The sequence below is a fragment of the Pseudopodoces humilis genome, chromosome 18 (assembly GCF_049639895.1).
Source record: "Pseudopodoces humilis isolate 2021_Gansu_Grassland_sample_001 chromosome 18, ASM4963989v1, whole genome shotgun sequence".
In the NCBI taxonomy this organism is placed as follows: domain Eukaryota; kingdom Metazoa; phylum Chordata; class Aves; order Passeriformes; family Paridae; genus Pseudopodoces; species Pseudopodoces humilis.
The window spans coordinates 14,253,367-14,275,968 of record NC_142217.1 but is presented as its reverse complement, the minus strand read 5'-3'; the positions used below and the strand labels follow the sequence as shown (position 1 = coordinate 14,275,968).

Below are 22,602 nucleotides of genomic sequence, written 5' to 3'. Positions count from 1 at the left end.
GTAATTCATATTCACATCTGATAAATATTTAAAGAACACCACTCAGTTAAGGATAAGGATTTATGACAAACGCACCACCTCCAGCATTAACACACAAATGAGGTTTGTGCTTCCCATTCTGCTGCTGTGCTGTGCCGTGCCATGAAGCATCTGTAAATGTGGTATTAAGATACTAAAAAGTCATCAAAGTTGTTTGTGACATTGTGAAGTGAAAGTGAAATCAAGTACCTGAGTCACACAAACCAAGTATGGACTCGTTAAAATCCAGTCTTTCAAAAACTGCAATAAAGTCTTGTCAGCTGACTTCATAAACCTCCACTTGAAACACACAGAAAATAGCTTTATTGCTTTAAAAGTAGCAAAATGTAGTTCAGAAAGGAAGCTGCTGTAAAGAACCAATGTGTGCAAAGGCTACAGGAAAACAGCTTGGTCATTATTCACAGTAAACTCGTAACTTGTACATTTTAAGTCTCACAACTTGGAAATATTTTGACAAAATTAAAAACACCTCCTCTTGTATGAGCAGCAAAAGAATGAACCAAGAAAAACACTATCTACCTGCATCTGCTAGCCATAAACTCGAGATAAACAGTGTTGCTTCATCCCTCTCACAGCTGCTACTGCCTCATGCTGCCACACTAATTGGAGGTCTGTCACTTCTTCCATTACAAACACCCTTCAAAGCATTTGTAACAACCTTGTATAAAAGGATTTATCTGTGAATTTTAAGAATTCCACTGCTTTCTCCACCTTTAAATCATAAAAAAAGCCCTCCTCAAGTAACCCAGCTGACTGCAGGGACACGGCTACAAGCTGTAACAAAAATGCACAACCACCACAGACCTGTTTGCTCAAAATGAATTCTGCGTTATGCTCAGCAACCCAGCAGTCACTACCAAGTCCTAAAATATCTGCCAGATTCCATATTTTACCCCATTAGATTCTGAGGTGCAAATCCCCCTGTTCTTCAGTGGACACCCAGAGCTGTCAGCCACAATTTAATCAGAGTTAAATTATTAAATTTATCCTCCTCACCTCCTCTAGACCAGGATTGTGTTTGCTGATGATGCCATGGCACTACTTTTAAAAGCACCCCAGGCCCTCCAAGTTAGAACACACCACATCAATCACATGAAAGAAGTGATCAATATCCTCCCCCAAAAGCAAGTGGCAACTGTTAATCCAAACTCTGTTAAAATGCTTTCAATATTAAGCAGCCTGGACCCATTGTTTGTGCTTACACTTTGTACATTACACTTCTTGAGTTAAAATTTAGAGAAAAGCTAAATTTGAATGTCATCTTGAGGGAGAAAAAACATAATATTGCCTTATTCTAATTCACTGCTTCTTTCAGTAGAAAAAAAAACCTTCTCTTTTTAATTCCCTGTAACATCTTGGGCACTGGCTATTTACATTACTTGTCTTTCCACAGTTAAAGGGAAGTGCTGAACATCTGGTTAAACCTCCTCTCCCTTATAAAACACACCTGTTGCACTGACAAGCAATCCACCAAGCAATCAAGTTGAACAATTTTTAGAAAGCTTTAAAAATACTTGCATGGTACAAAAAGTTCTTAAAATGCTGGCAAGGTACAGATGTTTGTAACAGAGGTCACAGACCAGTTACTAAGCTAACAAGGTTAGAAATCTCTGTTATTGTAGTGGAATGAGCAGAATTCTCTATCAAATTTACCAAGGGAACACCCACAACTGAAAAAATATTAATTTTATATGAAGAATCAATATGCAACAAAACCACTGACATTAAAATGACCACAAAATTCAGGTAAGCAGAAATATTGTCTGAAGGAGAAAATTCTCCTCAAATGATTAAACAAATGATTCCTGTTGCACCAAAGATAATAAATAATAATTGCAAAGCACATTTATATAAATCTTCAGAATCAATCCCATAGTGTTTTACAGTTTAAGAGCAGATTAGATAGGTCAGCATGATGTTGGAGATCAATACAATAATAATAATATGTTGAAGTATAAGCAACCATACCAAATTCTATTTGAAAGCGTGTAATTGGTCCAAAAGTGATGAGTCCATAATCACAATATGCACAAGAAAAATAACCCTCAGGCTCCAAGTTCACATGCTATTTAGACCTATGTGAAAACACTCTGCAATTGTATTAAATTTAAGTCAGCATGGCTCAAAATGAAGATATTTATTTTTCAGTTTTATTTCTGTTTGCATCCAAAGTTTCAAGTTTAAGTCATGGAACAAAATGAACCTTAGATTTTTCAGCTAAAAACCAACCTTTGCTTTGTGAGATGAAGATCACCAAATTAAATTAAGTCACTTTACAGTATTTCTTGGCCTTGTTCCAGGGCACCGTGGTAAAGAAACATTTGTCATAATCAGTCACAATTGGGAAAGAACAGGAAAAGATCACTGTTAATGACACAGCTCTGCCTGGCACAGGGGACTCTGCAGAGCCATCACTGCTCAGTGACAACAGACCTGGGATAAAGATCTGGGTAAAACAGGACTGAGATGCACTGAGTTCTCTGCACAGGGGAATTCACAGCCTAAAAAGAGAGATATTTAGTTCCACTTCCTTTGACACAATACACCCACTTGAATTCTCTTGCTTGCTGGGTTTTTTTTTGGTTGGTTCGATGGGCTGGAAGGGTTGGATGAGCATGGCACGCCTGCAAGAGCCTCTTTTCACACCATTATCCTCAGCATATTCACTTCTTGCTTTCATGGGCCTTTTTAGCTAGCTTTTACTGACTTGATTTAATATTCATAATCACCTTGAAAAGGCCATCTGCAATTTAATCACTCACTACCAATTACTTTCTTTAATAGCTTTGACAGTATCACTCACAGATACCTGATAAATCCACAAGGATGGCTGAAGGCAGCACAGGCTTTACAGTTACTTTCCCAGCATTTCCAGAAGGTACAACACTGCTGGCTTTTTAAGCCTTCATCAAGTCTTTACTAAGTCAGGTTTATAAACAGATTAAAATGCAGCCACACGGAGTAAAAAAGCAAAATTTTCTTTTATCCCTCCTTAGTGCGGAAGGAATGAGCGGAGAATAAAAACCACCAGACACAGCTACTCTGCTTTTCCTTCTTAATCCAACGCATTTTCCACTGCAGTATTTTCCCTACACACAAACAGCAGAAGCTACTTCATCCTCAGCTTGCAGAGATAATTAACAGCAAACATGGCTGGACAAAATTTAGTAACGATTTTGCACAAATAGGGCCTTGGAGACCAGGACATTGTGTGCATTTTCCTGCTTGCTGTGCTCCATCTTTATCACAGAAAGCTTGCAGCCCTTTCAAAACATACTATTTAACAATTATGTTCTCCAGTATTAGAGGAGTTGTAACTTTGTTCCCACATTCCATAGCTAGAATGATTTATCCATCCTCAAAAATAATCCATAATCCCAAAGTTTGCCTTTTTAAGGACTTGAAAGTGTGGACAAAAGTCTGCCCATAAAAAGAAAACAGCATTTCCATCACCTTATAGCACAGTTTGTAGGGGAAAAAAAATCAAATTTTGGATTGTTCCAATATCTAAACCACTCCCCAGCTGCACACAACAATATGTGAAACCCAGCAGGACAAAACCAAAGGATAACAAACATCCTGGACCGGCAATTTACAGCTCCCATGGTACAGCCAAGGGGACAGGAAATCAATGCAGCTTTTACATACATCAGGTGAAGCAAGCCAGGTTACGGCCAGGTCTGAGTTCCTCTTCCTATTACAAATGGGGTAGGAAGGACCAATAATTCTAAATTACTTTAAAATTCATAGCAAGTCCTTACTAAAATCTAAAAAGAATATTTATAGCTGTATGGGTGACCTTGAATCCTGCCTGTCCTGACTCTCCAGTGCTTGGGTTGCAGTTGTATTCAGTAATCAGTAATCAGTATTTTTCCACTTTTTTCCATACCCAGGCCATTGTCTGCACTCCCACAATTACTTGGACAAATCACGTTTCTCTGGCAGAAGGATGAGACAGACATCAGAGGCTTTTCCATTCATATTCAATTTTCTTGTTTTATGATGTATATTGAGAAGAAATTAAAAACATCTTTAACATGAAGAGCTTTAAAAATGATAACCCTCCAGCAACCATATGTCTGTGAAAGCTGGAGATGAAAATTAGCTTCTGTGAAGATGCTGGGAGGGCAGCTCTGCCACACAGACCTTTGGCACGTGCAGGAATTTTTAGGCTTTTGCAGTAACTCAGTGCAGAACATACTCCACTAAACATCTGTTTTGACCATATTTACTCTTCCTTATTTATATTGTTTAAAAGACATTTCAAGCTTGCCTAACACAACAGTTTAAAGAATGCTATCAAATAGTTCCTGAAGTACTTCTTTTCCAAACTGAAGTGTCCTTTTATGACTTAAAAAAACCCTCAAAACATGCTGCAAATTTATCTGGTCCATAAGAAATAAAATGTCACAGTTTCCTTAAGCAAGAGCTTGGAATCTCTGCACTCTCTCATTTCCAGACCAGCCAGGAGAACTTGTCTCACTGCAGACCACAGATCAGAGAACCATTGATTATCCTGAGTTGAAAGAGACCCACAAGGATCAAAGTCCAATTCTTGGATGTCTTTCTTTAAATGGGGTTGTTTGTTTTGCCTTAAAATAGCATATTTCAGCTCAAGCTCGCTTCAGTAAGTTACAGGTTCTTCATTTCTTAGTAAAAAGCACCTTCAAAAAGGTTTGCCAACTTAAAATAAATGAGAATTCCACTTTAAATACATCCCACTGTGTAAAGATGGGAATCAAAGCAAAATACTTCAAGTCAGCTCCTTGGAAAACTCCAGGAGTTTGGCACAGCAGAAGGAGACTTACAAGAAACCAGGAGTTAATGTTCAAAAGGGGTAAATTGATACACCAGTCTCCAGTAGCTGCTCCTCCTAAAGCTTCAGCATTATTACCCTTACAGGAACTGAAATGCAAAAGCCCTGTACAAATGCCTACAAATCACTGGGCTTCTGGCTGCTCTGGGAGTTTTTAGGCAGTGCAGTTGGATCTGGGGTGTACAGGATAAAGAGATAAATAGTTCCAGGGAAAAGATTGCCAGACTGACAGGCCCAGGAAGCTGCCAACACTGAATGTTGTTTGACTTAAATCTTCTCAGTTTTATGATTTCTATTACTGTTATTATATTATTCATCTATATACTCCTTTTTATGGCATTATCAGTATGTATTAAAAAGCTTTTCCAAGATCCCACAGTAGTGCTTAAACTTAAAAGTATGGATAGGAGCTACTACTCTCATGCCAACAATTAGAACTAATCATGAGCTCAAAGTACTTACACAAGAGTGAGAAAATTAGTTCACTTATCACTGCACTGAAATGGAAAAGAGAAACTAAATAGAAATATGTTCACGATAGAATGTGGTTAAATTGGAATGGGATTATTCTATCAATGTTACCATTTCTGCCCATAAAAGATGATTCAATCTCGAGTAACCAACATCATCTTTTTATGTCTGATCAAAACAATGTTTATTTCAACAGCTCCCTTTCATCTTATTCCACTCTGAAGTAGTAGTACAAGATTGACTGGAGAAAAACACGGATCAAAAATTATACTTTCTTTGTAAATTCTACAGTATTATTTAAAAACACTGTAGGTGGACCAATGAGATTGAAAAGTCTCTGTTGAACCAGCAATACTTTTCTGTCTAGAAAAGTTTTCTGGCATTTCTCTTCTGCTGATCTTCCAACAAATCATCACAGTTTGTTCAAGATGGCATTTTCCTGGATGGCATGTATAATTGATGGGTGTCACATTTTATAAAATGATTGCAAGGTAAATTCAATTTTCCCTTTTCCTTGTTTGTGTCCTCTAAGAATCCCTTATCTCCACATATCAATTACCGAGCAGTGACAGAGATAGGATACAAATCACTCCGATGAATGTAATAGCAAAAGTGATTAGAGATAGGGAGAGATTAATTGCATGTGTCAGATATAAATAAAGGGTTTAGGAGACAACCCAGGATTTGGAGCCTGAGTTTGTGTGTGCATTCCAGATCTCTCTCAGACACTATAACCCCCCAAACCTCATAAGCAGACAAGTGTAACAAGAAGCCATGTTAAAATAATAAGTTTGATTATAGAAACCTCAGCATTTGCTGTTTTTCAGAGCAACATGCATAATGGATGTGCATCTGCTGAGGGAACAGACACTCGCTGCAGTTCTGTAGTTCCACCAGCCAGTGAGGAGTCCCCATAACAACAGGGTTGTTCTGTTGCACTTGGGAGAAAAGGAAATAACTACTCTTGCCATAAACCACACATTTAAAGCTTCATTACATTTGTTGATGTGATATGATGAAAATTAAGTGCCAGATATTTGAATAGGCTTTATGCTGGTTTAGGCTGGTTAGGTTACCTTTAACAGGAAAACTGAAATAATCTTACAGAAAGTTCATTTTATCATCTTCCCATGACAAAAGCCACCAGCAGAGAAGACCCTGCTTGCCTGGGGCAGAGGCTGCAGCAGATGCACCATGTGTGGCACTAATTTTTATCAAAAATAGTCCAGAGGAAGATGAAACTAGATTTTTCTGCTATTTATCAGAAAGAGCACTGATAGAATATTTGGAAAAAACAAGAAAAAAAAAGCTTGAGCTGCCACAAAGGTTTCTTGGCTCACCTTTATTATTCCTGCAGTTTAGCAATCTATCATTTTAACCACAGGTTTCCTTCTCTACCTCTGCAGTTAAAAGTGAGCAAAGCTTTCCTTTAAGGAGAAGAAAGGTAGAGAATTATGGAAGAGATCTGGCTGATGCTTTAGAAAAATCTAACAATGAAATCTGGAGTCCAAGAAGGCTGACAAATCCTGAACATCATCTGTTACTTCTTTGTAATGCATATAAAATCAGTCTACACTGCAGTACAGTGTCACTTTTTGCAGTAGATAATAGGGTAAAACACTGAGAATATCAGCTTCCACTGAAAATCCCAGCTCTGGATAAAGCTTAAACCAACATTTGTTCCAATATACCAAACCCAAATCTTTAACACTAACCCAATTTAGTCCTTTTTCTTGCAGCTATTATTGTTATTAAAATGTGTTTGACTTAAATACATAACCATGCATTTGAGATGTGTCTAAGTTGCACTCTATTCTCTAAGTAAGAAAAAAGAGCCCCATTTAAAATGTATGTCCTTGAATATAGAGCAACAATAGAAGATACTTTGGCAGTATTTGACCAGGGTATTAAAGATGGCTTTTACACAGAATGTGCCCTCAGGGTTGAGTGTTAGACCACAAACACTTCCACAAACTCCTTCAAATCAACATTTGGGATAACTGAGGCTTGGTTAGTGTCAATCAAATATTCAGTGTCACTCTAAGTCAAAGGCTCACATTTATTTGTGATTTATTCATCACATATTTACTCCACCACAATATCCTTCCTGGGAATCCTGCTGGACAAAGAGAGAGCAAAACCTTTGAGGAAATGGGGAAGAAATGTGATCCTTTCTAAAAGCAACTTAAAACCAGTTCCCAGAGGGCTGAGCTCTGCTCTGTTGGACTCCCCCAGTATTTGGTCACAACCTTGGAAAAACAGGTACAGTCATGGCACAGAAATGCAATCTCATCTCATCCCATAGTCCTTTTTCCCTCACCAAAATAACACCAAAAAGTAAAAACAGCATCAGAGAAACACTAAATTCGTCTCCACAGCACTGACCCAGAGAGGCTAAAAGAAGTCAATTCTCTTGGCATGAACTGAAACCAGTCTGACAAGTCTATAGAGCTTGTGTGAATTTGATGTCAGAATAGAAATATCTGTTCCCTGGGGTTGCCAGCCCATTCCTTTTTTCCTTTTTCCTGCCTACACCTGAAAGCTGGGACTGGCTATGAAAAATTCATGCCTTTTGTGCTTCAAACATATCCATGAAGGATCCTCAGCATCTGCTGACTTGAACGAACCCTGATGGTTAATATGGAAAATCATGTTAGTGAAATGCTCTCTTCTAGGGAGGAAAATGTCTGCTCAGAATCTTCTGAAAACTTATCTTCTTACCACACCTGACAGAAGAATGTCAAGAGGAACATCCTGTCAAACACACCGACAGGTAATGGGGCACTTCCCCCCCACCTCTTTCTTTCCTGACAACATAAAGAATATTTCATTCTTACAGACACTAAAAGTGACCTAAATGTCCTGTGCAATCATGAGAGCAGGAGAAAAACAAACAAACAAGAACTTTGAGGTAAATTCAGTCCCTGTGAGCCTGAAATGGGACTTTTGCCTTCTGTAAAGTTTATGTCTTGATACATTAATTTGAAGAACAAAATAGGCACCAAGCAGAGACAAGCAGGGTCTATTTATCCTCATGTCAATGTCTGCCATAACAGAATAAAATTCTTCTGGTTGCAAGTGGAAGTTGGGCAGAACAACACAACACTCTCATACTTTAAATTAATTGCAATGCAACCAAGCCAGGAGTTTAATTTCCAGTCCCAAACTTTTTTCTTTCCCTACTACTTTTTTTTTTGTTTTTAAGCATTGCCAGTGCCCAAGGGAAAAATTTATCTTCGTTAAATGATAATTGGCTTTATTATCTTCGACTCTTCAGAAATGCTGGCTGGCAAGGTTTTAAAAATTTTCATCAATCTTGTTTTCTGTTTTCACAAAGCATGCATCAGAAAATGACATCAGGCTGCAGAACACTCTGTATCTCTTGGTGTCACCAATAGGTCTGGGGACTATCTAATTTACTAATAAATCTATTGGAGCGACATGCATCTCAATATCTCACAGCTTAACAAGGATGTGCAGGAGCAAGGCCCTGAATTGCAGTTCCGGATGATTAACGCCGCAAAACCAATTGAAGCAGGACCATCTAAACTGTCACAACAGCTTACACACACCCACCTCCTGCAAACCAGACATTGAAATCATTTACTGAGCCCCACATCTTTCATGAAATGCTTCAACTGGACTCAGAAAAAGCCAAGCACACTGTGAAAAGTTTCCAGGACCTGGCCGGTGGTGCTCACATAAAGCATTGTGCCGAAGTCAATAATGGAAATATTTCACCAGGGCTTTGTCAACTTCTTCCCAAGTGGCTCCAGAGCCTGGCCATGGTGTCACATCATAAAGTGGAAGGACAATGCTGCTCCCCACAGGGAATGGCTCAGCCAGCTCCTCACAGCAATAAAAAGCTCCCTATGAATCTTTCTTTTTCCCCCCCCCTTCTAATAAACCCACTTAAACTCTTGATTTACATACTAGAATCCCTTGTGGTTTCATTAAAAAGCTCTAAACGCCCCTGCTCCCCATTTACCCTCAAAAAGCTTTCACGCAATATTATTTTTTTGTTTGTTTGTTTGGGTGTTTCTGGGGGTTTTTGGTTTGGAGATTAGGGGTTTTGAGGTTTTTTTTTTGGCTGGATTTTGTTTGTTTTTTTTTTAAGTTCCACACTACAATCAAAAGGGTTGTGGTGCAGATTCAGAGACATTTAGCTGTTACACTGAAAATGGCCTTCAAGGAAGTGAGGGTTTTACAATGGCCTTACTTGAATAAACACTTCAATCTTTAGGTGCCCTGCCAACACCTTAAGATCAGAGAATGTCACTTCATTCCGTCAAGTCACAAACCTCTGTAACAGACCTGACCATCTGTGCTGCAGGGTATGTCTGGCTGTGGGAGAATGGGCATATGAAAAAAAAGCCTAAAGAATTAAGGATCCATTTATGATACCATCATCAAACCCTATTGCTCAATAGATGGAAACAGGAATAAAACATTTAGCATTTTCTAAGTGTTGTTATTGGAGATCAGTATTTACATCCCAAAAGCTTGTACCAGCCCAGAGATAGATTAATTCTCACCACTCCAATCGAGATAGGAAATTCCAGCAAATGGGTTAATACTGAAACCCTCCCAAGCAGCAATAGCACATTCTCAACAAGGAGTGAGTAATTTGAGCTAAAACCCAAAGTGAGTGTTGTTACTATTTCCACTGCCAAACTCTTGACTTTCAGACTTTCCGATTTTCCAAGCCAAAATGTAGTGTTATTTACATGAAAGCTTTGACATATGGTTAAAAAGAGAGGGGAAAAAAAAAAGTGGCAAGATTTTCATTAGTGTAGTACACAGTTCAACTCATTTTAAGACATTTTAAATTTAGGACTAATTTATGACACCTCACACTAATTTCAGATGTGACGTTATTCCCAATATGCTGCCTGCTGGACATAATTTTTATTTCCCCAGAGCCTGTCACCTCAGAGATGATCTAATCCTCCCGAAATCAGTGGAAATGAAATCAGTCCACTTGAAAGAAACATCCATGGTTTTAAAGCAGAGCTGGGTGGACCTCACCCTGTGTCACATTCAGACACATGGGTTTAGGGCAGGCATTTGGAACATGGGTGTTCAGCCAAGCTGGGGACTCAGCTGGGAAGGAAAAACATTGCTCAATATTTAATCTTCTCACAGAGTGACCAGTTCAACTGGGATATAAATCTTTAGTGCCTTTGTACAAGGGGCGTGTAAGGACTGAGCGATGGGGATGGGGCATGTACCTGAAACACCCAAATGTCCTGAAAAACAGAGCTTTCTCCTAAGTCCTGGCACTCTGCTGCCTTCATTTCCCATGTGTGGCCAACCTCAGAACGCAGAGAAAAGCAAACCCAAGCACAGCCAAAGGAACCCTGACAAGCCTGCAGGCTTTCTCTGGGAGCTGTTTCCCAGCTTCTCTGCGTGTTTGCAATCAGGGGCGATGGGTGGGTGTGAGACTTCCCAGTGTTGGACTCGGCAAGCGGCAGTTTAGACTGACAAGAAACAAAATGTCTTTACTATTAATACTCAGAGCCCCACTGGAGAATGCAATCTGATTGGGGCTTTTAGACTGTTTTTGAAACATGCTCAACATCCTCTAATCTTTTTATACCACATGTATCAAATACAGTTATTAATTGAAGGACAGTTCAGTGTATTTTCCAGGCGATGCTCGAGCTCCATTTACCTTCAGCCACAATTCAACAGCGACTTTAATCTGCAATATAAGGCCCTGTAACTCATCCTGTGCTCAGCTCAGAGCCAGACCTTTCTCCTGCTGTCATTCTCGTACTTTGGAGCAGAACAGGAGAGATTACAGCTTTCTCAGCTGTTAGAATGATTCTGCAAATATGCTTTTCTTACAGGCTGAAGCAAATCTGACACCGGTCTCCTTCAAGGAATAACGAGCTGTGCATATCTAACACTGCTCTCAGAGAATGACTGCCCTGGGAATTATCTGTAGGGTTTTTTTCCTCCTGCCCTGACAATAACGGTGGCAGTGTGCACACTGAGTCATGCAGCAAGGTTGTACTCAATAATTAATATATAATCTCTTTGCACAGAGATTGGCCATTCCACTTTACTTGGGGTTTATTGGATTTTGATTAAACTGGTTTTAAATTTTATACATGTCCTAACGGAAAGTTACAAGTGTCATCACTCCCAGCATGCCATAAGATTCAGATAGTGACAAGTCAATGCAGTATCTTCCTCATCTGTGTTACCTTTAACAATCTGTTTCCAACCTCTTGCTTGAATTCTTTATTACTCCTCCAAAAATGTCATTTTTTTGCAACCATTTTCTGCATATTGCTTCAGGACTGTATTATTGCCCGATTATTTTCTGTTACCAGACCAAAAATGTTTATTCATTTCTATGGAATACATCACGTAAGTTTCCTCCCCAGATCAAAGTTCAGAACAACCACGTTAATCCAATTTTCTTTACAGACTCCAATGCCTTACAGCCAGAGCCTTCCTTCAACACACACACAGAGCCTTAATAGCCCTGGATATCAAGGTGTCAATTTGAAAACCTCATTGGCTGACATTAATTCTAAAAGCAAATTCATTTCTTGTTTTCCATCTTGTCTTATCCTGCATTTTCTTTTATCCATTTTATCTTTCCTACTTGCCACATTCCAGGCAGACTTTGCATTCACGGTATCAAGTCTGTGAGCATTTTGAAGTGTTTTCTTTTCCATATGCCCATATTACCTTCTGCTTTGCATAGCACTTGTTATGCATGCATGATCACAGACTATTTCTAGCATTAATTAAGACATGAAATTAAAGTGGGAAGTATGCTATTGGTCACATAATACAAACAACACAAATTTGCTTTAAAAATGAAATTACTAAAGTGTTAGCAAACCTCTTCATACTGTCAGAAATAATAATGTTTACAATCTACATGCCACAGAACAGCTGGAATTCACAAGTGGATTTGGAATATTATTTCCACTTCAGAAAGATACACATGAAACCCCTGAGCAGTTCATTTAGTTTAGATACTTGTCTGGAAGAAAACAGAGGTTTGTGTCTCCTGCTGCCTGTCAAACCATCCAGCTGCTGCCCCCAGTGATCCCAGTCCACTACCAGGGCTCCCCATGTTTGTCTAAGAACAGCTTTCCTTGAAATCCAATTAGGAATTTTAGCAGGAAAATGACATTTTCTTAGAAATTGAATGTTTCACAGGATCATAATGTTTCAGATGAACTTCTGACAAACACAGTTACAAAAGCAGTTTCCCAGATTTCCTGCCCAGAAACCCAGACTCCCAAGGTTTGCTATGGTAAGGAAATGAGCCAACAGGGATTGTCCAAAAGCTAATAGGACCCAAGATCAGGAGATCTGGAGCATCTCATCACACCATTGATCTAGAGCCAAGTCCTGCATCTTCGAGAAGCCCAAATTACAAGGGCTGCCACTGCCATCAGTGCTTTCCTCCATCACCTCTTCCCTGCCTTTACAAGCAAAACGAGGAACCTCCTCATTCCCACAGCACTAACATGCTCCCTCTTCTCACTGCTACATAAATAATGCCTTTATCAAGTGTCTCATACGGGGATTCAAGCCATTTCACATGTCTAGAATATTATTCTTTCATGCAAACAGGTTTACTGGATATTTTACAAGGGTTTGCATGTGCATGTTTCTGCTGAATGTGCAGCTCTGTGCAGCCATCTCCTGATCCCAGTGCTCTGCTGCAAAACCCACTCATGGAATATCTCTGGAGTGGTGGTGTTAATACAACCTGTGCAATGTAAAATAGTAAGTAATAACAATGAAATACCTGTTCCCTGGGACTCTGTGATAACTCCAGGTAAAAATAATGCCATTAACTGGGAATAGATTCATAAATAAATTTGCACTCAGAAGGATGGCTTGTTTACTTAGGCACAATGGAAAACAACACATTATAAACACCTGCATTAGAAAGAAATTATAACCACAACTTCACAATAAACAGTGAGGGATATCATCATGTACCTGCCTTGCACAAAGCAAACCATCAGACAAAAGGCTTTGAGGGTGATTTGTGGAGGGCATCTCCTCTCTTAGGTCCCTCTTTTGCACAAGGAGTTCGGTGTGCTCCAAACCAAGCAGGAAACATCAACCTCCTTTAAAGGTCCAGTCCTTTGTTAGCAAGGCTCTTTTTATTTGGGCAGCCTTTGTGAGTCCTGTCTGCAGCCTCAGTGTGCCAGCACATTCCCCACAATTTGGTACTCACGTGCTACGCTGAGATGAATGAAGGGACTGGTCTTGTTCTCCCCGTTCTTCTCATTGACTGCCTGGACATAGTAACCTCCTGCATCCATCACTGACACCCCCAGGATCACCAGCTGGTTCTCCAGGGTGATGGCTCTGTTTAGGGAAGAGAAAGATCACATTGAAACCACAATGTTATCCACACAACACTTCAAACCTGACAGCCTGATATGATATTCACTGGTCATATAAATCACGATGTTGCGGAATCAAAACCAGCCCCACTTCAAATACACTTACAGGAAATCAAGATCTCAGATGCCTCCAGGCCTTTTCTCTGTTTAGATCATGCAAGATGCTTATGGTGACACACAGAAAAAGCTTCAACATGTGTAACAGGGGCTGTTTAAATGGCAGTAAGAAGTTATGGAAAAAACAGCAAATGACACCAATGACTGCCAGGCTGCAAACTGCATCTATGTGGGGTGACAACAATCCTGGCCATCATCAGGATGCTGCAAAGCCAGATTTATTGCAAACCTTCTCAACAAGTGAAAGGCAGCCTATTAAGGAATGACACAGGAATAACACACAGTTCACTGAAATAATAAAGTAAAAATCAAAGGCAGCAGAAGCCCCAAAGGTAAACTTTCTGTATTTAGGGCATCACCCGTTATCACCTCATCACAGACAAGACCAAGGGCTGTAACAGAGATAATCTGCGTGTGGATAGGGAGAGGTTTCCTTTCATCCAAAGCAGGTAGGACAGCAGGACCCTGTAGGTAACTGGTGTGGCCTGAAGGAGTCAATAAATGCCATTATCTAACTCAAGTCTGTTCTTAGAGCTGCTGTAAAGGTTTCTGTGAACTCCCTCACAGGCAGCACTACACACTTGGCTACTTTACTTTTCACATGGATTAGATGCCCTTTCCTTGACTATAAAAGACAAAGGATTAACCTAGAGAAAACATGTAAATAATCAAGGGTTTGAGGAACAGAACACAGGAAGCTCAAAAACCAGAAAGATAAAAGAAAATGTAAAGTTCCAGGGAAAGCCTGCAGAGCAAAGAGCTCATCTACTGCAGCCTGGGACAGGCCCAGACTTGGAAATCAGTGTAAGGCTGGGAGGAAAAAACTCCCTTCGCTTCTAACACTTGATGAGAAGCCACACTGAGTTCAGCTGTGCTATTAGATATATCACTGAGCATGAGGGTGAAACAACTTATAAAATTATTATACTGGAAGAAACAAGTTCACACATCAAAAAGAATCGGCTCGAAAAGAATCAGCACCGAGTCAAAGCATTTGTGCACTAATCAGTCAATAATAAACACCCCTGCATTCCATCCTCCTGTTTTGTCATGGGGTGGTTACCCTTAGTAATAAACAGCTGTTTTGCTCTGAAAAAAACATTTAAAGGAACAATGGAAATCACACATTCCTAGTGCAGCAAACTGGTTTTTATATATAGGGAGGACATAAGAAATTACAGTGAGAACATGGCTGTGTTCAAAGCCAGGCATTTCATTCATAACACTTCAATTTCCTGATGTGGATACAAAGAAACCTGAACTTCTGTAAGGCTATCATGGAATCAGAGAACCATTTAGGCTAGAAAAGATCTTTAAGATCACAGAGTCCAGCCCTGCCAGGGCCTCCACTGAACCACATCCTTACAGCTTTTAAATCCCTCCAGGGATGGGGACTCCACCACTGCCTTGGGCAGTTGTGCCTGTGCGTGAGAACCCTTTTGGTGAAGAAGTTCTCTAATTTCCAACTTAAAACTTCCCTGGTGCAACTTTAGGCCATTTCTTCTTGTCCTGTTCGGGAGTTGCAGAGCCAGCAGGTCCCCCCTGAGCCTCTTTTTCTCCAGGCTGAGCCCCCCCAGCTCCCTCAGCTGCTGCTCAGACTTCTGCTCCAGACAATTTAAAAAAAACTGATGAAAAACAAAGTTAAACATTCAGCTCTGAAATCAGCTGTCACACATCGCCTAAAGATCCTGTTTACAAGATCTTCCTTGGTAATTTTTATTGTAAAAACTAGTAAAAAAACCAAAACTTTTTTTTTATTTTATTCAATGAGACTGTACTAGTTTAATTGATTTAGAAAATTAATCAAAGGAACTGTGATAGATTTACAGAGTGGGGATATAAAATGCAATTAATAAGACATTTGATAGAGCAAATAAAGATAAAACTCCAGTGCAGTGCTAATAATTGAATATTACAAGACAATTACATTCACACTCATTTCTACTTTAATTCTGAAGAAAGCAGCATTAGAAAGATTCTTTGGAAATACTGAAATATATTTCAGGCTGCTTTGATTCCAGGTAAAAGTGCACCCAAACTTTTAAAGGTGATCCTTGAATACTGCTGAGATGGACACAGTTACTATCTACATTAAATTGAGCATAATGGTTTAAGTGTCAAAATTTTCAGCCATTATATAATAATAAAGAGCAAAGGAAATGAAAACGAATTTATGAAGGAAATTGCTTAAAATTAAGTAGGGCTTTTTCATTTTGATATAAAAATTTTTACTGGACTGTGAGCAAAATGTTACATTTGTGAGTGAAAAGTAAATTTTAGAAAATAATCTACATAAGCATAAAAGTTTGATATTAATTTTTACAGAAAAAAAAAAGAGTTAGAAGATAATGCAACTCCTCAAGCAGCTCTTAGGGGTCATCAATTACATGGTCAAAGTTAAATTAAAACTCCCCAAATGAGTTATTGATATCTTAATAGTTCTGTGAAAAATGGAACACCCTGAGTTCATTAAGTGAGGCAGGTACAGAGCCAGCCAGGAGCCCTCCCAGGCTGCCGAGTCGGGGAGTTGTATTTAGATCACGCACGAGCCCCGCGCGTCAGGAAAATCAATTAGTCACATTTTAAGGACTCATTAATTCCAATGTTTCTAAATCATCAGAAGCTCCAGACCCCAGCCCCTACCAGGGCTGCAGCCGCTTTCTGCACAACAGCTGCACAAAGCACCCAAAAATTGGCTTAATGTGTTTTCTTGGGCTTACTGTTTGTTTTCATTGTCTGATATAACTTTTAAATTTTGACAGCACCGCTCTGATGTTCCCAGGAAAATTTGATTCCTGGGTGCTCAGTTTAGCAGCACATTTGATGAATATGACTGCAGCAGATGGAGTGGACCTGTCAGTAATTCATAAAAAATATAAATATTGTTTTTTTAAAGCAGTATCGAACTTAACTCAATCTAACATTTTCGAGACAGAAGCAACCAGCAAGCAAACTAAGCAGACTGATCCTCTGAGATTCCTTAAGCATAGAAAAGGAGCATTTTAAAGCACAGTTTTTAACAGAAGAACTTTTAGGATGTCTCTGGAGCCCAGCAGAGCTGTCGGGAACACGGCAGCGGTAACGGTGGATCCAAGGATCTCATGTCCAAAAACACCTCAGTGGCACCTTCACCACAAAAGGAGCTGCAAACTGAACAAGACTGATCTCAAAGCAAAGGCAAGGGGGGCCTTTGAGATGACAAATTGTGTTTAGGGGATGCTGTTTAATCAAAAGTTATGGGCTGAGAGGGATGGGAAAAGGCAGCAGTGATGGACACAAATCATTATCCAGCCCATTATTCTGAACCCCAGAACACAGAACAGCACCTCCTGAGGGTTCCTCACTCTCTGCAGTCAGAATTGAGCACTTGGATAGTTGGTCTAAAGTAAAGCATCTCTGCCCATGGCACAGGAAATAGATCATTTTTATGGTCCCTTCCAACCCAAACCATTCTATGACTCTGTGCACTTTGGGATTTTTAATTGCACCTTTTCAAGTTGTCCAAATACTATAAACTCTGCTGCAAATAATCTCTAAGCTTGATCTAAAGCTTATGGGAATTCTTTTGGTAAAATCAATGGGACATGAAGCAGACTTTACAAGATAATTTTTCAAAGGGGATGCCATTCTTATGGCCTTTAAGAGAAAGGTTTTGAAGTTAATGCTGCAAATGAACCCTTCAGTACCTCAAACAGGTGGATTTAGATTAATAATGTTTTTATGTGAATATACCAAAATCTACTCTACAAGTGGATAATTCCCCAAAGTTAGATATTTGTTATGTTATTAGTCTACCAGATTACACAAAAAGTAGATAACATTGGGTTATAAAAACATAAAATGAAAATCAGAGTAACCTGATTAGGCTCTATCTCAGAAGACACCATCTGCTCCTGAGCCAGCATGCAATATTTTACTACAAAGGCCTTCATAAAGCCTCTTTTCCAATATTACCTCCAGCTAACATGATTATCAATCCCTCAATACCAGATAATTTTTACTGGAGAGCCTCTGTTCCTCTTTCAAAAACTTTCGTCCACACTACACAGCAAGGCCCAATCTCCCCATGCCCCAGACACCACAAAATAAGAGTGATGCTGACAGAAAAGGGAGAGATTACGGAGTAATAACAAAATAATTACTGCAAGACTTCCCCCATGGGTTTCCCCTCTTGGAAAAGCAGGGATTCCTGCAGTTGCACACACAGATGTTCCAGGGGATCCCTGTGCATGCACGGCTTAACCCAGCCAGCACTTCACCACCCTCCTGGCTCCAGGTGCTGAGGGGGGAATTATTAAACAAAATTATTTAAATACATGTCTCTCACAAACAGCTTGTGCTTCTCAGGACTCAATCACAGGGAAAAATATTTGTGTTTGTGCTACAGAGCAGCATCTCCACAGGGACAGAGCACCAAGAGCTGTGACTGGATGGCAGTTTCACGGGATATTATTCAGGTTCCAGGTACATTGTTACTGCAAATCAACCATCTATTAATAAAAATTTTATACTTACATATGCACTGAATATTAAATAAAACTACACTGAATTTAGAATCAGGGTAGTTCATATATTGCTTCTCTAGCTATGTCAGGGCACAACACATGTTTCTGGGAAGTGACTGGGATTTCTAGTCATGGAAACATCCCAAGGTTACACAACAGTAAACAAGCCAGTCCTAATGGCCAGGCAGAGCACAAACACTACCATCAAATGAAGAACAACCAGCTATTAAAGAATTTAGCAAACGTATTTCCAGAAGGAATCGAGATAAACAGCAGGATTTCCACATTTTATAATTGGCTTCCCTGTTCTCTGGTTTTGGGGCTTGCAGGGTTTAACAAGGCTGTAGACACTGCTCCCTGTGCTTCATCATGAACACATTACACTAAACCTGCTCTGTGAGAAGCAAGGGCAAGGCTGGAAAGGAAGTGGACAGAAAACTGCACTTGACAAATCATCAGTGTTCCACAACCTGACTGGAAAGTGAGAGCAGGTACAAACCCACAGGGTCTGTCTTTGGCCTGGCTTAATATTTTCATTGGTGTTTGTTGACTGAATATAGATTTCACTTACTACATCTGCTGATAAAGTCCCAGAGACTCTGAAAGACAGAATCAGAATTACAAATGCAGGAGATCTGCTCAAGCCTCTCCACTGACTGAGAGGTTTGCAGTTCAGTGAACAAGCTCAAAACCTTGTATTTGAGAAAGAATGTGACTGAGCAACAGGCAAACCTCACAAGGGGGTGTGCAAACAGCAGTATCACTGGGAAATCAAAGAAATAGCCCTGTTTCTCACCCAGCACGGCCTCCACTCAGCCCTGGCTATTAGATAGAAATTGTGGGTAAGTCCAGAAGAATTCAAACAGCACCAAAACAGTATCACAACCATCCACTCCTCTCCTCTCCCACCCATCTGAGCCAAAGAATCATCCAGAGAATGTGATGTGCAAGAGAACGCTCAAAACAAACAAAAAAACCCCTCCTCGACTCATCACAAGCATCTTCATATATGTACAGGACTGTTACAAAAAAGTATCTCAGATTTAAACAGAATTACCAAATATTGAGTCTTGCTATAAAAATCTTAGCAGCTCGCCCTCAGAAAGCTTATTTTTGGTCTTTGGAGATAGAAGCTCCCAGAAAAGATGCTCAGATGAATTATCCCAAATGTATATTTTTAAATCATGCCTATACCAAGCAATTACTTGTCTAGAGATTAAAAACCCCACAAAACAAAACCCAAGATGATAACTATATAATTGATCATGAGAGAGATGTTTACGGGGAGAGACAATACTGCCAATCCAGAGGCAAGGAATTACAGCAACAAGCTAAGGAATAACTCTTAAGTGCACTATTGATGTTAAAACAGGTTTTTCTGGGTTTTTTTTTCTCCACAGGTTTTCAGTAGCTTCAGTTCTTACTTGGTATAGCTTAATTATTATCACACAACTTTGCTCTTTGGGTTTTTTTAATGATTATTACATTTTAAGCAGCAAGTGTTAGTGCAGCTGATATAAGAACTTGAATGTGCTTAAATCCCAGCTCCTGGGATAATTTTGCTGAACCACACCGAGGTGTGGCTGGATGTGCTACACCAGCAACAGCACTTCTCAGGCTAATAGAAAAAAAACAGACTTTCAAGACAAAATACACATCTTAGTCAATAACAGAAAGCAAAGACTCAGAATAAAATAAGTCAATTTTCTCCGGTCTCATCTTCTTGTAAAACTCTTACAGCATTCAAGATATTTGTAAGCAGGGTGTCTATTTTTCTTCCCTCTCCAGTTTATGGTATAATCAACACTTTGGACTCCACTTGAGCCATCACCAGCTGTTGCCATGGACATTGCTGGCAACCATGGGCAGGAAGAATAATAGAATTTTTTTTTAAAAAATACGATCTAAACAAAGCATTGCAGTTAAAAAGTAACATAGGTTGTTGATTTACACAGCTGGCTGACTTCACTGACAGCAAGCACAAAGACTATTTGTAATCATTTGGGATTTTATAGTTCAATTTTCAGAGATAGACATGAATATTGCTTCACTTTATGGTACTTCTCCTGAATTGATTATTTAAGGTGCTGTGTTTTTTTTTTTAAACACTGATTTGTTCCTCTTTCCTCCACTGTGGAAAGAAAACTTGTGTTATTAAATTATATCTTCATTTCTGATAAAACATGTCAGCATAATGGTATGGGCTCTAGTGCTTTGTGGTGAAGAATAGAAGGGTTTCCTGTTGAATATTGTATATTCATACCATTACTTCACTGAGACACATTGGTTTTTATTCTGAGTACATAAAGCCATGGCTGTGAACTGCACTAACTATAAAACAAATTAGCAGCAGCATGGCCCTGTCACAGGGCGATGCCCTGAAGGGATAATTGATCATGCAACAACGACAAAGGAAACTTCAACCTCTTAACAGCATATTTAACACATATATTTAGATGTGCCACAACTATGCCTACATAAATGCTCCCAACTTTCCTTTATTAATGTTCCTGAATCTGCACCAGCATTATCTCTGCTTTTTTAATTCCTGATTTCACACAGATCTCTTTCAGACCCATTTCCATTTTCACATAGGTGTAGCTGAGAATAAGATTTGGCACAGCTAGGTTTGAGAACACCTAGTCTCGGGGACTCAGAAATCTGTATCACAGCAACTGAAATAGCCACACCATTTGGAAATAAAATATCAGATCTTGGGCTGGTTAATCTGTTTTCTCAGATGAAAAACTCCTTCAGCAGCAAAATGCATGCACATGAGTATATTTAAAACTAATTTCCAGAGTACACAAAGCAGGGACAGAAATCCTGTCTGGAATCAGCAAACCTCATGGCAGCTGATTTTCATCAATGAAGATGAAATCCACAGGTTAAAGACTCAAGAGGCCAGTACCTGCAGTGGCTACTTATTGTGTGAACCAAAGGCTTTGGTTTCCTTTTAGTACCAGAAAAATACATCTGCAGCTTAAACCCAGCAAAATAAATACCCAGGTGCACCACACTTGCTCTACAAGCAAGAGGAACAGCACCAACCTGGCCCCTCAGCTCCTTCAGGTGATAATAAAGACTCCAAGGAATAGGGAAAAACTTTACAAGACATAGTTTGTAGGAGGGAAACTTGTAGCTCAGGACTAACAGTCTGCAAGCTCCTTAGTTTTTTAGATCTATTACCCTTCCTTTTAATGGCACCAAATCTTTAAACAAAGAGGAAGGATATGGTAAAAAGTGGCCACTGACCCAAGCATCAACCTCTGCTGCTGCCAGAGAGCAGCAGCACTACAGCAATTTATTTATACAAGTTTTACTATGAAAGATAATTAAAGATTTAGAGGCATGGATCGATACAACAGCAAACACTATCTGTGTACAGCACTGCAGTTTGCCAAGACCAGCATTTGTGTTACTGCTGCAGATCCATCATACAGGGCTATTACAGTGTCTCAGGTTTGCTGTCTACATCAAAATAGGGATTTTGTGGGGTCATTTCTACTCACACACCATTAGGACACAGACTACTGCTGTGCAGCAGAAACTGAGCACAGGCCCTGGAGCCAGGTAAATCTAGGCTGGGTTATGAAGCCTTGGGTGAGTTATTCAGCCTTTCAGTCTCTGTGTTTTGCCAAGAGAGTAAAAGGATAGCACATGTGTATGTTTCTTTTTAGGCAGAAAAAAAATTTATGCAGAGACTTAAATAGTTAATACCTGTGGCACTCAAAAGATGTAGATTATGCAAGTGCTAAATCTTAATACTCTTTACTTTACCTGGCATTTCAGTTTGACTGTCAGGCACTGGATTACAACTTCAGGCAACGCACTGATGTTCAACTCCTTTAACATCTCCTGTGCTCTACACACTAGGCAGGGGAGCACTGCTTTCCAAACACCAGAATTCCATGGAATTGCACAACTTCCTTCAGCAGAATCCCCTCATACTGGGTACAGATGCACTCAGTAACAGACACACAGACTCCACAAAATTCTGGTTATTACTGACAGTGATTCAGCAGTAGAAACTGCAAGCCAGTCAAGCACTAATTTACTTTTTTTAATGTCCATACTGCAAACACTTCCAAGCACTTCAATTTATCAACAATAAAACATGAAAATCACTGGTTAAAGAGAAGAAATAAGCAGAAATTTAAAAAGAAGCAGCAACTCCTTATTTCTATCACAAATAGGTCATGCAGTGACACAAAGTCAAAGCCAGGATGGATTCATTCAACCAAATGTTGAAAAAACAGAT

At 39.5% G+C, this 22,602-nt stretch overlaps 1 protein-coding gene across 5 annotated transcripts in view; it reads right to left on the bottom strand.

Moving 5' to 3' along the window:
* Positions 1 to 22,602, bottom strand: part of SDK1 (sidekick cell adhesion molecule 1) — a 382,780-nt gene that overhangs the window by 190,015 nt on the left and 170,163 nt on the right. For all 5 annotated transcript variants that reach the window (XM_088063904.1, XM_014252723.2, XM_088063906.1 and 2 more), the window contains one exon: positions 13,548 to 13,681. In XM_088063904.1, the coding sequence (XP_087920030.1) occupies positions 13,548 to 13,681 (134 nt within the window). The remainder of the gene's footprint in view (positions 1 to 13,547; positions 13,682 to 22,602) is intronic.